At 29.5% G+C, this 13678-nt stretch overlaps 1 protein-coding gene across 6 annotated transcripts in view; it reads left to right on the top strand.

The window, feature by feature from the left end:
• The window catches only part of LOC107449276 (uncharacterized), a 110964-nt gene that overhangs the window by 38338 nt on the left and 58948 nt on the right, over positions 1-13678 (top strand). The window contains exon 1 of one of the 6 annotated variants that reach the window (XR_015434772.1): positions 5446-5470. The exons of 4 other annotated variants lie outside the window; for them this stretch is intronic. Coding sequence is in view for 1 of the 2 variants with exons in the window: in XM_087166152.1 (XP_087022278.1) it covers positions 6665-6840 (176 nt within the window). In the remaining variant the exon portion in view is untranslated. Of the gene's footprint in view, positions 1-5445; positions 5471-6640; positions 6841-13678 lie in introns of those variants that run through there. One more of the 6 variants, XM_087166152.1, reaches the window with a different exon arrangement.

The following is a 13678-nucleotide window of genomic DNA, read 5'->3' as shown; positions in this document are numbered from 1 at the left end:
CCGTTGAAAAAATTTATGATTATTCATAGAAACTACGTTTTTGTTACTGATTTCGAAAATTTAATTAACGTGAGTAGCTTAAAAATCCAATATATTCGATCAGAAGTTACTCATGGTGTTCACTTTTGTATTTTGTGCGACATACACTGTTGAAGAATAGTGTATGTACATTTTGTGCATATAAAAAAATGCTAATGTCATTCATCAAAAGTTGTTAATTAGTTTGCGCGTAAAATGTTCAATATTGATAGGATTTCCCATTGTCAAAAAATCGGTTAAACAAAGAGACATAATATTGTTACTTTGAACCATGGATACAGTCAAAATGGATATGATCTTAAGAAAGTGCCAAGTTAGACCAACTTTTCATACAAGTTGAAAACAAAGTATTATTCAGTTAAGAATATAAATGTGTAATCTGAATAGTACAATGCTTATGCTCTGTGGTACAATTTTCGAATATGAAGAAAAACATGTTATTCTCATTCGGCTTATGATGAGAGTAATTAATAAACTTGCCAATATAGTTCAAACTATTATTGTCTTTGAATAGAAATCTGATAAAGTATTGAATCATAATGTAGAGAAAATTTGCTACGACATTATAGGATGTTATATTATCTTAATAGTAGTATTTTATCAAGTTTGAGAATAAATAATTTGCATTATAATGCGGCTAAAAATGCACAGACGATATAAGGACACAAAATAAAGACAATAATATGTTCTTAGCCTTCTAAGAAAGATCAGATCATAACGAAACACTTAGTATGTTTGTTGTTGCGTATCTTCTTAGTTTACGCTTCTAAACCAAGTCCAAAAGTCCTCCAGGGGTCCCCAACCCTATGCCCGCGGGCACCATGGCGCCCGTCGATCGATCTAGGTGCGCCCGCTGCTTGTGCCCAACGATAAAATATTTCAGTTTTCCATTTTTCCAATAAATGCTATGCAAATTTTATGCTATGCAAATACATATTGAGGTACTCTGGTTCAGTAATGGCAGAGTACTTGATAGATTTCTATATTTAATTGGAGAAATAAAAAATAATCTTGCAGCCAAAAATCAAACATTTTTGGAACTGAGAGATCCTCTTTGGCTAGCAGATTTGTCTTTCATAATGGACATAATGGAAAAAAACTAAATAATTTAAACTTGGAGCTGCAGGAAAAAGACAAACATAAAGCAAAAATGATAAAGGCTATAAACTCGTTCAGAGCTAAGCTAGTTTTGTGGATATCACATTTGAAAATGAAGTCTCTTGTGCATTTTCCAAACATGAAAAAAATGTTAGGTGACAGTGAAATTGACTTATTAACATTTGTCATCAACCTCCAATTGTTTAAAGATCAATTTAAAAAGCTCTTTCAACAATTTAATATCATCGAGCCTTTGATAACTTTTTTGTTAATCCTTTTACCAACCAAATAAACGTTACCGTAATAGCAACATACGTTTCAGAATTTCTTTGAGTAAAGCGAGAAGAATCGAAGATAGAAATTCTGGAATATGATTGAAGGAATAAATTCCATTCTTAAAAATAGCATTATATTCTCCCAATTATCTAGTGTTGGCCAGCGAAATGCCATGCCTAACACCACATTGACTGTATTTTATAAATAATTTTTATATTTCATATGTTTTGAAAGCAATTTAGTAATTATTTATTTTACACAAGAAAATTAATACTAATTATATTCATATGTTAAATTAATTTTTAAAATTAAATTTTTTTGCGCACTATATGTAGTGTGTAATATTACCTATGTCTACCATCTATAAATTTATCTTGAAAAAATAAATGGTGCCCGCCATTCGACCAATATTCTGGTATTTGCTCTTAGGTACAAAAAGGTTGGGGACTACTGTCCTAAACAGTCTTTTCCTCATTTAACAGTTGCCCCATGGAAGCACCAATACAATATATGACATAAGAAGGAGATAGAGATGATCTCGCGGGCTCGTTTTTGGAGGACTGAGCCTGCCTGAGCCCCAATAATTTTAATCCGAGTCCACCTAGAGCATAGGATCACTAGTTCCGGAGTCAAGTCCAAGATATAAGTTGGATAAAGACCAAATTGAGCGATCTCGTCACTCGGCTAAACAAGGAAATTAGTTAAATAAAAACTTTTCCATCGCCAAAATGCGAAAGAAAAAGCGAAGTGAAAAGCCGCACTAACTGAAATTCCAAGATGACCAAAACAAAAATGAAAAATCAAAATATTTACCAAATAAAATTCATATGACAATTAGTGTTTGTCTCACAAAGCAAAAAATACTAAAACAGAAGAAGATTGCTAAAAATTTTTAGACCTTATAAATTTTACCTTTTTTTTATACTTAATAATGGAACTAAACACTTTAAAAGCAGCAAGAATGTATATGAAAATTTTATCATGAAACCGAGACTGCTCGAACTCGAAATCTTTTTTCTGTAAACGAGTCCGAGACGGGGCCTGGGTCCAATTCGGGCTGAGTTAATGAATCTCCAGGAGACGCGATGCCAGAGCAGGAACAATCGCCATATATCTTTTCGATTTCGTAGAAAAATAAACTTTATATGTGTCCAATCCTTAGCACGCAACCGTTAAAGCACGTTAAAGCACGCAACCGTTATAAACGATAAAAAACTTCTTGCTTTTTTTAAAAAAAATAATACGTGTTTAAAAACGTCAAAAGGCAACTTTTTTAATTGGTGTGATCCTTTCTGAATGTTTAAGAAGCTAAAGTCTGATATTTGAGTTAAAAAAATTTTGCTAGCTACTTATCAAGAGCAGAAGATACAGTTTTTTTAATAATGTCGAATAAATATATCACATTTGTTCCATCAAAAGACATCAGATATCCCTTTATTGGAAGAAGAAGAGTTTTCACTAATTTTTTAGAGATAGCAATATTATTTCTCGAAATAATACAAACAATAGCAATATTATCTCTCGAGATGAATTAAACTGTGATATTTTTAATTCTGAAATCGGATATCTAGATAAAAAACTGACTTTAATATTTTTATAATAATATAGATCATTAAAATTGTTCGAATAACCAAAGTGTATTGTTTGAATACTTAAAAAGAGAGTCAAATATTTTGATTGATTTGACAATTTCCCCAAAATTTAATTGGCTCTACTCATTTCAGGCCAAGCATAGAAATTTTATAAAATGTGGTACTATTTTCATTGAGATATGCTTAAATTACTTATTTTAAATCAGTTTGGGTGTTCTTGAAGGGAATGAAGTTTTTAAACAAGTAATAACGCTCAGCTTCAGTTCATTGGGACTATTTATTTAATGCTTAAATTGTATTCATTAAGACATAAAAGAAGCTCCATGTTTGCAAAGTGAAACTTTATTCGAAAAAAAAAAATGGTGCGTGCATGCGCCTTTTACCAAATCAATAAATAAACCAATGCTTTAGTTGGACACTAGCTTTATTATGGCATTTATTTTATTTTTATTAATTTACAGATCTTTCTACTTAAATCCATCATAAAAACTCATGATTGAATTGAAATGGAATAATTATACGTTGTTTGAAAGTCAAAAGAGTTAAAAACCATTTCAAGTTTTAAAAAAGGCGTAGTTTAAAGATTTCTCAACAGAAAGGGTTTATTCCATTTGAATTACTAATATCTTCAGAACCCTTGGCAATTAGGTCAAAATTATGACCTGTAGATGAATGAATGTATCTATGAATGGGTCCAGACATGTGTGTGGCTGAAGTCGTACTCTTGGCCATATATGGCTTCACCGAAAAATAAGAAACGCATCCTCTGCCTTAAATTGGTTTCACCAAGCAGGCTTGCTGATATTGACAAATGGCCTTAGAAAAACAACAGCCCTCGGCTATTGCAGAAAAATAAAGTTAGTAAAAAATATACGTCATAGTGTTAATAAAAAAAATGAAATGGTGCGTTTTGTTTTATTCAAATTCAGTACAAATCATTTTCCTTTAAACAGTGAGAGTAAAAAAGTTTCAATGTTAAAAATAAAATGTATAATAATTAATTGACGAGCAATTATTTTTATTTTTTCGAATATAAGAAAAGTGATCTTGAACCTTTCCGTGAAGTTGGTACAGAAATGAAAAAAAAAATGTCTCTGAGTCAATTATTATCCGCTCTGCAAATAATTTCCCGCAATCTATTCCATTCCTTTGAAATAAAAAAATAATAATGGCAATTTACTTCGTTTCTCATGTAAAAATTTCATTCTGTTCTAAAATAAATTCGGATTACAAGCTGCAGAAAAAGCTTCATCATAAACAAAAGCTTTACACAATTAGAAAATTTATATACATAAAGGGGAAAAAAAAGACGAAATCAATAAAAATGAACTTTAAGATGCGTTTTTAGACTATATTACGGTTACGTTTCCCTACAGTATGACTACGTTGTATTTATAGTTCAATAATTTTTCGTTCGAATAATAAATTCGTGTCTAGTCAGTTTTTTAACCCAAGGGATTTAACCGTTGAAATAAAAAGATTGTTCTTCCACTTTGGTAGCTATTCGAAACTTTTAACCAAAGATGAATCTTTTGGAAATGTTTAAGTTTATTTGTCTCGTAGCTTTATTTTTAATTTCTGACGCTATTACTTTGGTGAAAGCAGACGGCTACTGTACAAAGATGTGTTTTTTACATCGGGGTAGGGAAAATTATTCCCGTAATGACAAGAATCAGATGATATTTTGTTCCTGCCATGGTACAATGGACACATCCGGTAAACGAAGGTGAGATTTATAATCAGTTATGTAGATTGAGCATATTTAAAAGCTATCTACGCTGTAAAAAAATTCCGGTAAAAATTACTGTCACCCTGAGTGCCAGTTCCTTTACCGTAAAATTTTACGGAACTGAAAATCTGGCATACCGTAATTTTTATACAGTAATATTTACTATAAAATCACTGAATCACTGTTATTAAAATATACCGTATTTACGAATGCTGTACTTTTAAAAAATACAATATTTTTCAAATTTTTTTAAATGACTTGCTCAAAAATATGAAAAAAAGTAATATATTTATTTCAAATAATATATAGGTAGTCACTCTCTTTAAATTTTTGAAACAATGAAATTTCATTAAAAGAAAAACGCTATGAGCTGTTTAAAGAGACATAAAACTTTGCTGTGCTATTTTTACGTAATACAAGTTATTGTTTAATAGTAATTTAAAATAAATATAACATACTTGTTCGATCAAAAGACTTCACAGATCACTTTTTTTTTAAAAAAGAGTTTAATTTTTTTAGTTTATAAGTAGTTTAATTTTTAGTTTAATTAGTTTAGTTTAATTTTTTTAGTTATTAAGTTTTCGTTTAATTTTTTTAGAGATGACGTTAAAAGTGTAGAAATATAATGTCGCCTTTGGAAATATTCCTGAAAGTAATTCATCTCAAATAATAAGATTTAGTGTCTTGCATCTCTTGCAGCTTTTTCATGCCAGTTAGTTTAAAGAGGAAACAAATGGTTTGTTCATTTTATATATTGAAGTAAATAATAGAAGACTGCTTTAAGTAAATAATTTTTTTTTATTAATTACCATATTCGATGTACTTTTTCAAATTTTTTTTTTTTTTGAAATACTTATCTTCTTTTCATCATAACACTTATTTTCTTTTAATATATCTTATATGATTATTATCTGCTTAAGAAACAGGTGTGCATTTTTAATTAATAATATTTCTGGAAATAAACGGTTTTATTCTGCCACACCAGCTGACAGTTTGTTTTCGAATATTTAAAATATTTTTCTTTTTACATTATGAGAATCTGATCATTAGATCGAAAGTTATTTAGAGTAAAATTTTTTTCACTCACTGGTTCCTCTTTGATTAAACTAGTTTGTGAGTTAATCTAGCTTCTGCAGTGGCTCTTGCAGCGTTTTTGAATTAGTCTAACTCTATATCTTTTGTACTAGTTAAGTTACAGAATATAATCGGACTTTCTCTGAATAAGCATACTTTATTTTGCTGATTTATTCTAATAATCCAATTAAATATTAAGAACATCACCATTTAAGTTTTTCCAAGAATTAATATAACTTTGATTATTTTAATTTTATCTTTGCATTCGTTTGCAATTTGCTTAATTTCTATCATTAAATATGATGAAAATGGAATGTAAATTTTTTTATTTTCAATGGAAAAAAAATTAAAGACAATTATTAAACACTAAAATTACTCTTATAATGCAACTTTTAGTACAATTAATCATTTTTGCTGTTGGATGACATTGTATATTTAATTCATTAATTTAAACTTTAATTATCTTCTGACAAGTTTGGCAATTCCCATGTTTAGAAAAACGTTACTATAACAACTTCAACCCAATACTTTAACTAAATCGTTGAAAATACACATGTTCTAACTGAAATAATTTTATGAAAGAATCATTTGAATAAGTGACTTACAAAGCAGAAGTTATTTATGCTTTCGTTTGTCAAATAATTTGCTCGTGCGTTCACGTCAACATTTACCAGGCAACAAAATTAAATTAGAGGCATAAATTTCCTTTTTTTTTTGCCTTCTGCTGATGGTGATATATTATTTTCCTTTTTAGTGTTCCTTCCTACAGTGTTTATTTATTTTTATGCGTGGTTCTTACTCTATTTAAAGAACTAACCACAAGAATTCTAAGTCATTCGCCTATCTAGCTACAATCATGCCATCCTTAACATTTTGCGTTACATGGGCTTGTTTTTTGATAGTATATTTAATGATTACAAATGTAGAAGGAACTTCAGATACCCACAGAAGTTGTGTACTTAGATGTGCGTATGGGCATCACCCGGTAGGTTGTGCTTGTCCTAATTTACTCGGAAAAAGAAAAAATAATGTGTAAGTATATAAGTATTATCTTTAATTTAGTAAAAGAAGCATCGTAAATTTTGGAGAATTATCACTTCGTATCTTATATTAGGCGCATCTTCTAACATGCTTGGTAATAAATAAATGAATTCTTTGAATATATGTTAATTATTACTTATTATTTCCTTAAAAAGTACACTGTAAAAAATTCCGTACCCTGTGTACATCATCCGTAAAATTCATTTTACCGTAAAGTCCATTTTTATCGTAAAATTTCACGCCATAATTTTTACACTAATATTTATTCAATTAAAGTGAATAAGTGATTTTACAGTAAATATTACTGTAAAAGTTAGGGTACATCAGATTATTTATTCGTAAAATTTTACGGTAATGGCTATCAGCACCGTAATTTAGTCCGGGAATGTTTACAGAGTAGGTAACGTGAATGTAGGACATTTCATTCTTAATTTTTTAAGAAATAATCTAATTTACTTGGAGCTTGTCCTAAATTCAATATTAAAATAGGCACGTTGGGAGATTTTTTGTAATTTAGTATGCAACGTCACTTATTTGGTTATTGTCAAAACAATGTGTAAACCTATAAGCTTTATTGTTTATTTTTAAAAAATTAGATATATAAACTGCGGATCATATTTTAGTATATTTTTGTCAAGTTTAAGATAGTAAAATTAGAAATAATAGAATCCAAAAAGGATAGGGTATATTTTGTGTTATGTAGACCAAAGCAAAAAAAAAAAAATAATAATAATAATTATTAAGCACAAATGAGATAACAAATGAAAGTATAGAAATGGTCATATTATAGTTTCAAATCTACAAACAAGAACCTTCCTCAGTGTCTAAACACCAAATGATAGTAGAGAAGTAAAGAGACGAACAGGTGCTAATTGATTTAACCAATAAGAACAGAGGAATAAGTTTAAACTAGATAATAAAAGAAGGTAAAGACACATGCATATATAATGAAAGAAACAGGTGGCAGGGGTTTTTTGGTTGGAACCCCCAACCCCTTCACACCTGTTTAGTAATCTCGCATCTTAATTAATGATCTTTCTAGTATTACACTGTTTCTCAACGTTTTGAAATCTATTCTAATTTAATATTTCGCACTCTCAGGTTTCCGTCAAACACTCTTCACACCTGTTTCTTGTCTCCCTTGTTTTATTATTTTCGTTAAACTGGTACCGCTGTCCTTATTGGTTAAACCACTTTGCACACATTTGTTTCTTTACTTGTCTACTGTCATTTGGTGTATAGACACTGAGAAAGGTTCTTTTTTCTTTGCTTAGGGAAATAATGTGTGCAGATTACAGATAATGTTTTTTTGTCATGAATGTGTGAATTTAGTAAGGTCAGTTTGCTAACGTTTTAATGTCCATTAAAAAAATTGATACTGTTTTGAAATGCTGGGTCTAAATAATTCGTGCATGGGGAAAATTTGCTTAGTTTTTTCTAATGAAAATGCATTATGCTTTAAACATTTGTCCAATGCACTCTTGATGGTCATATTAGCAACAAGATTGACAAAACTGAAATAATTAAAATTATAATTTTGAAAACCACAATTTTTGGTAAACCATTACCATATGAACGAAAAAATTACTAAATGAATTCCTTTAATACCACATGTTTTAGTTTTATTAAATGAAATTACGTTTTTTCTTTTACCAAAAATGTCATTGTCATACAGTACGCTAATTTTAAAAGAATTTTTTTCTGCGTGTAGTTAGTTATGGGGACATCTAGGTTCCGAATGAAAAAAAAATAGAAGGAAAAGAGCCTTAAAGGGCTTAAACTATTAGGATGAAATAATAATTTAAGTGCTAACTTTTATAAAATTTAAAAAAAAAATTACGAAGCGTAGTTTAAAGTAAGTATATTCCAAGTGTACTTTTAGAACATTTGGATCTAATTTTTAATGCTTGAATATTAGAATAAAAGTTAGATTTATTGATACTTATTTTTTCAAAAAGAAATTGAAGAAATTTATTTAACAATAATTATAAGATAATTTTAGGTTTAAATAGTATGAAAATAATATCGACCCAAACTATATAAATAAAATATCAGTATAATAAAGTAAATAGGAGCTATGCAAAGAAAACACCACCCCGTGCAGTTCTAAGGCTAAAAAGATGAGTTTTCAGATTTCTTTATTGTAGCAAAGTAAAATTTAAAAAAAATGTTTCAAAAGAACTTTGAAGATGTATATAACGAGGGTTAAATAACGCAAATAAAAATGCCATAAGCGAAGAGCTAAATAGGAATGAAACAGAGGTATTATGTTTGCCTTCAGAATTTTTCCAGGCTAAATATTCCGCTGGAAAGTTCTGTTTATCTATACCATCAAGCGCGAGAAATTACTTGTAGCTTAGGGCCTATTTATAACTTTTTCAATAATTTTTTTTACGAAAATTGATTTTCTTTATGCTTGTATATTCTTAAAGTATAACATTTGACTACTAAATTTTGCAACTAAGTTTTAAAAGATCAAGGATTATGCCATTGTAATTCTGTCTGACACTCTCATGTCACGCCTGCTGCTATAACATATGAAATATATATTTAAAACTACCATAGATTTATTGCCTTTTTTTATAAATAAATAATTGCTTTCAAACAGTATTTTATACGATATTGTAATTGACTTCATAATCTTTACAAAATAGAAAAAGAGTAACTTGGACATTCCTGAGTTCAGATTTTCAAAACATTTTCAATAATAACCAAATCAACATGTTTCGGAAAGAATATTAAAAACAAAATTACATAATCATTCAATACACTATAACTTCTTTGAAAATTGAAATATCGTTTTGTTTCATTATTGTTTCATTTCATTATTTTACATACTGTTGAAAACTCGTAAAATATAAATGCTAATCATTATAACAATTTCGAATAAAATCAATTTGTTAGGCCTTTTACAACAAAATTATAAAATTCATGAAAATCGTTAAAAACATTTGAGTATTAATATTTGTTTGAACAAATTATTAATCCTTTTATAATTATCTAAATATTAAAGCAAATTTTCATTCTAAATTATATCTTATATATACATTAAAATATCAATTTTAAATGTGTTTGAATTATTTAGATGACATTAAACATTTCTGCATTTAAATATTATTTGAAATATTAAGGTGTCTTACATAGTCTATCTTTCCTTTATGATGGTAATACGACGAAGAAAGTACAAAGAATTTTAAATAGCCACAGTGAATGTGAAGAATTTTAGTTGCTTCATGAGGTATTATTTTTGCAGGGATTCAATGCATAATCTTTTTAGAATTTTAATTCCCATGGAGAAGAGAGAGACATAATTCGTATAAAGTAGATTTATTCTGTGTTATCTTGGGGATTAAAATGCACTTAAAACCGAATATTTAATAATCCAGAAAGCTTATGAAATAATGGAGCAAGTTCCAAATGATGTTATGAATAATTCAAGAAAGTTACATGATAAGAAAATGTTTTGAATTTTTGAAATTGGATTTCTTTTAACACCTCATTTTGAACTATGTCAAGAAACACAGGATTTTTGAAATGGAGTAGTTGAGTGTTGTATGCTTTTTCTTTTAAAAAAATACCAACAAACTTTACAAAAGAGACAAAGTAATTGAACTTGAACTTTCAAGTTTGCAGGAGAAGATTCGGCATTTTATTAATATCAGAAAAATATTGAATATTGCAAATTCATTGCAACTGTCATCTCTGCAATGCCATCACTGTAAAAAATTCCTGATCAAATTAGGGTAAATAGTACCGGCATTCAGAGTGCGGCACTTTTTTTTAAAACATAAAATCAATTTTTACCTGAACGTGTTACGGAACAAAATATCTGATATACCGTAATTTTTGACAGTAATAATTACCCTAAAATCATTATAAATCACTCTAATTAAATAAATATTACTGTACTAATTACGGTATAATATTTTACGGTAAAAATGGGTTTAACGGATGATGCATCCAAAGTGCCGGAGCACTATTCTATAATTCGATCCAGAATTTTTTTACAGTGCTTGAATTAAGCTAAATAATTCTGTATAGACTACCAGATATGATAACCATAGATAAACATCGATATAATTTAGAACGAATGCTATTAAGTTTGTAAGGTTAAAACAAGCTTACGAACACATACTTCATATTGTAAGTTTTAATAAAACTTCTCTGCTAAAGCAAAGCAATCTTTGATCATTCTTATTACTTTATATTTAGAAAAATGCAACTTAGAGCGTAAAATTTTTTCACGCATCCACTAATTTGTGAAATGGTTTTACTTCTCTCCAATGCATTACTTCTCGAAAATCCAAAGCATATATAAAAGTGTTGACTGTTTTACAATGAAGTATCACTTTTTGTAAATGTTGAAGAAACTTAAAAAAGACACCTTTTGTATTAAAATAACGAAAAAAAATTTTTTTATCAGATATTCTAAAAAAGAAGTGTGATCAAAACGAGTATGGAAAATTTACCGTATTTCAGGCACCATGGGAACACAAATAAATTCGGTAATTTTTACCTAACCGTTTCAGTAATGATTTTGATAGAATTAACTATAAGATGTAGTCTTATAATATGTGATAAATTTGGTAATTTTATCATGATACCTTAGAAAATTGTGCATAAAAACCATTTTTTTTTGGTAAAATTTACTTTTTTAATTTACTTAAATTTACTTTTCAGTTTCGTATTGTCTAAATGTGTGTCAGTAAGATCTATAGTTTTGAAAACAAGAATTTCCGAGAAAACGTTGCCATATGAACGGAAAAAATACCTAATAAATTGTTTAAATAGCGTATATTTTGGTTTTATTAGCAGAAGTATAGCTATTTTTACCAGAAATGTATTTGCCATACAGTGCGGTAATTTTACCAGAATTTTTTTCTGTCTACTTGCACTTTTGGAGAAATTTGCACCAGCGGTTTAAAAAAACTAAACTGGAAGAAGAAATACGACTTTGAATCCTGTAATGTAATGTAGCAAAAACAACTTCTTTATGCATACGAGATACAATCATAAGATAAGGTATATAGGTTTATCTTCAAAACAGTTAAGCCACACTATCAAACCAGTAATATCCAGACATCTAATTTTATGGTTTCGGAAATTCTGAGGCACGTGTTGATCACGTCGGTCCTCTTTTTACATAAATGTAAGAGTGCACAAGTGTGGGGAGACTTTCTACCACTTTTTGACAGGTGTCCATAATAATTCTCCAGGTATTCAATATAGCTGAGCAGTGCTGGTTAATGGCGTTCTGATTCACCCAAAAAGTGCATTGTGGGATTTAAATCAAGGTCATGAGAATGCCAATCCAGCTTTTGAACACCCATTTTGTGAAATGATGGCTAAAGAGCAGCGATGGTTCTGGGAATAGAGCGTTCGCCTTCCAATGAGGCGAACTGGGCTCGAATCCCAGTCGATACGAATTCCGCATCCGGCTTGCACCGACCAAAGTGCTGACGTGAAATATCCTCAGTGATCATGAGTTAGAGTCCCCTTGCCGTCAGCCTAACCGTGGGAGGTTCTCGTGGCCTCTCCATGTAAAGCAAAAGCCGATTAGCTTCATCAAAAAGTCCTCCACGAAGGAAAATTTCTCCCAATACTCGATACAGGATTTCCCTTGTCTTCCGGATTGGGTTCAAAATTACAAGGCTATGGAGTTGAACATCAGTAGTCGTAAACCCATAAAATTGGGTCGGCTGTTCAACGACTGTTATATTATAAAATAAAATTATGGCCAAAAAATTCTTGAGGTGTAAATGAAACAGTTATCCTATTGGAAGAGAAATGGGCCTCTCTGGAATATTGCCATAGAATTGGGAGAAAAGCATTGAATAATGTCCACATACATTCAAAATTCATATTATGTTTCCCACCACAGGAACTAAGGGACCCGAGCTAAAGCATTAGAAAGACCCCCAAACCATGCACCTTTTTAGGTGGGTGCTTTTGGTCAGGTAGTGTAAAATACCATAAAAATTATTTATATCTCATCAACAGTGAGCCGGGGGGTCATGGTGGTTAAGACGCTATTTCGAAGCCAACATCATGATTGTGTCAATGTGGTGAGCATTACGCACAGGCTGCCTTTACTTGCCAGGCAAGCTGGGTATGCTTCAAGTCACCACTGAGGATTGAAACTAGATCTTTTGCAATGACAGTTCCGTGGCTTCAATCATTGAGCCATTGCGGCTCATGAAATTTTTTTTGCAGAATCGCATAATATCCTAAGATATGAATAAAGTGTTAAAGGTATAAGTAAAGGTATAAGATATGATAAAGTTAATATTTTAAACCTGTGATGTATATTGAATTAAAGTCTCACTTTAAGATTTCAAAGTGTATTTTTGAGATGCAATAGTAAAATGCATGCTGATTAAAGCAAATTGATAAGTTTCATTCTAACTATTAAAATTGCGACTGCCTAAGCATTGTTTATAAAAAGTGGCAAATAATTTTAGGCGGAAATTTATGACTACAGCATAACAATTACATAATTTTAGTGTCTAAATTCTTCCAGTCAGAAACATTTTCTGAAATCACTGATAAAATTCTGAAATCACTCATAATTTAAAAATATTAAAATCTTTAAATGATGATATTACTAAAAAACAATATCTGTTTAAGTGCATCATTTATCAAAATTATTCTTTTATTGTAAAATAATAAGGAAATATTACGACTTTTAACTATTAGAATTGTAATTGTATTCAAAATTATTGAATGATAGATAACAATAATAATATAAAAACATTGAGTAATTATTACTTTTTATCTTTTTATTATGTAAATATTATAAAGAAAGGAATTTCCGTATGATGAATTAAAA

The sequence above is a fragment of the Parasteatoda tepidariorum genome, chromosome 6, assembly GCF_982258835.1.
Source record: "Parasteatoda tepidariorum strain Cologne lab strain chromosome 6, Ptep-v5.0, whole genome shotgun sequence".
NCBI classification, from domain to species: domain Eukaryota; kingdom Metazoa; phylum Arthropoda; class Arachnida; order Araneae; family Theridiidae; genus Parasteatoda; species Parasteatoda tepidariorum.
The sequence above is the reverse complement of the archived record's forward strand: the minus strand, read 5'-3'. Positions and strand labels throughout refer to the sequence as shown.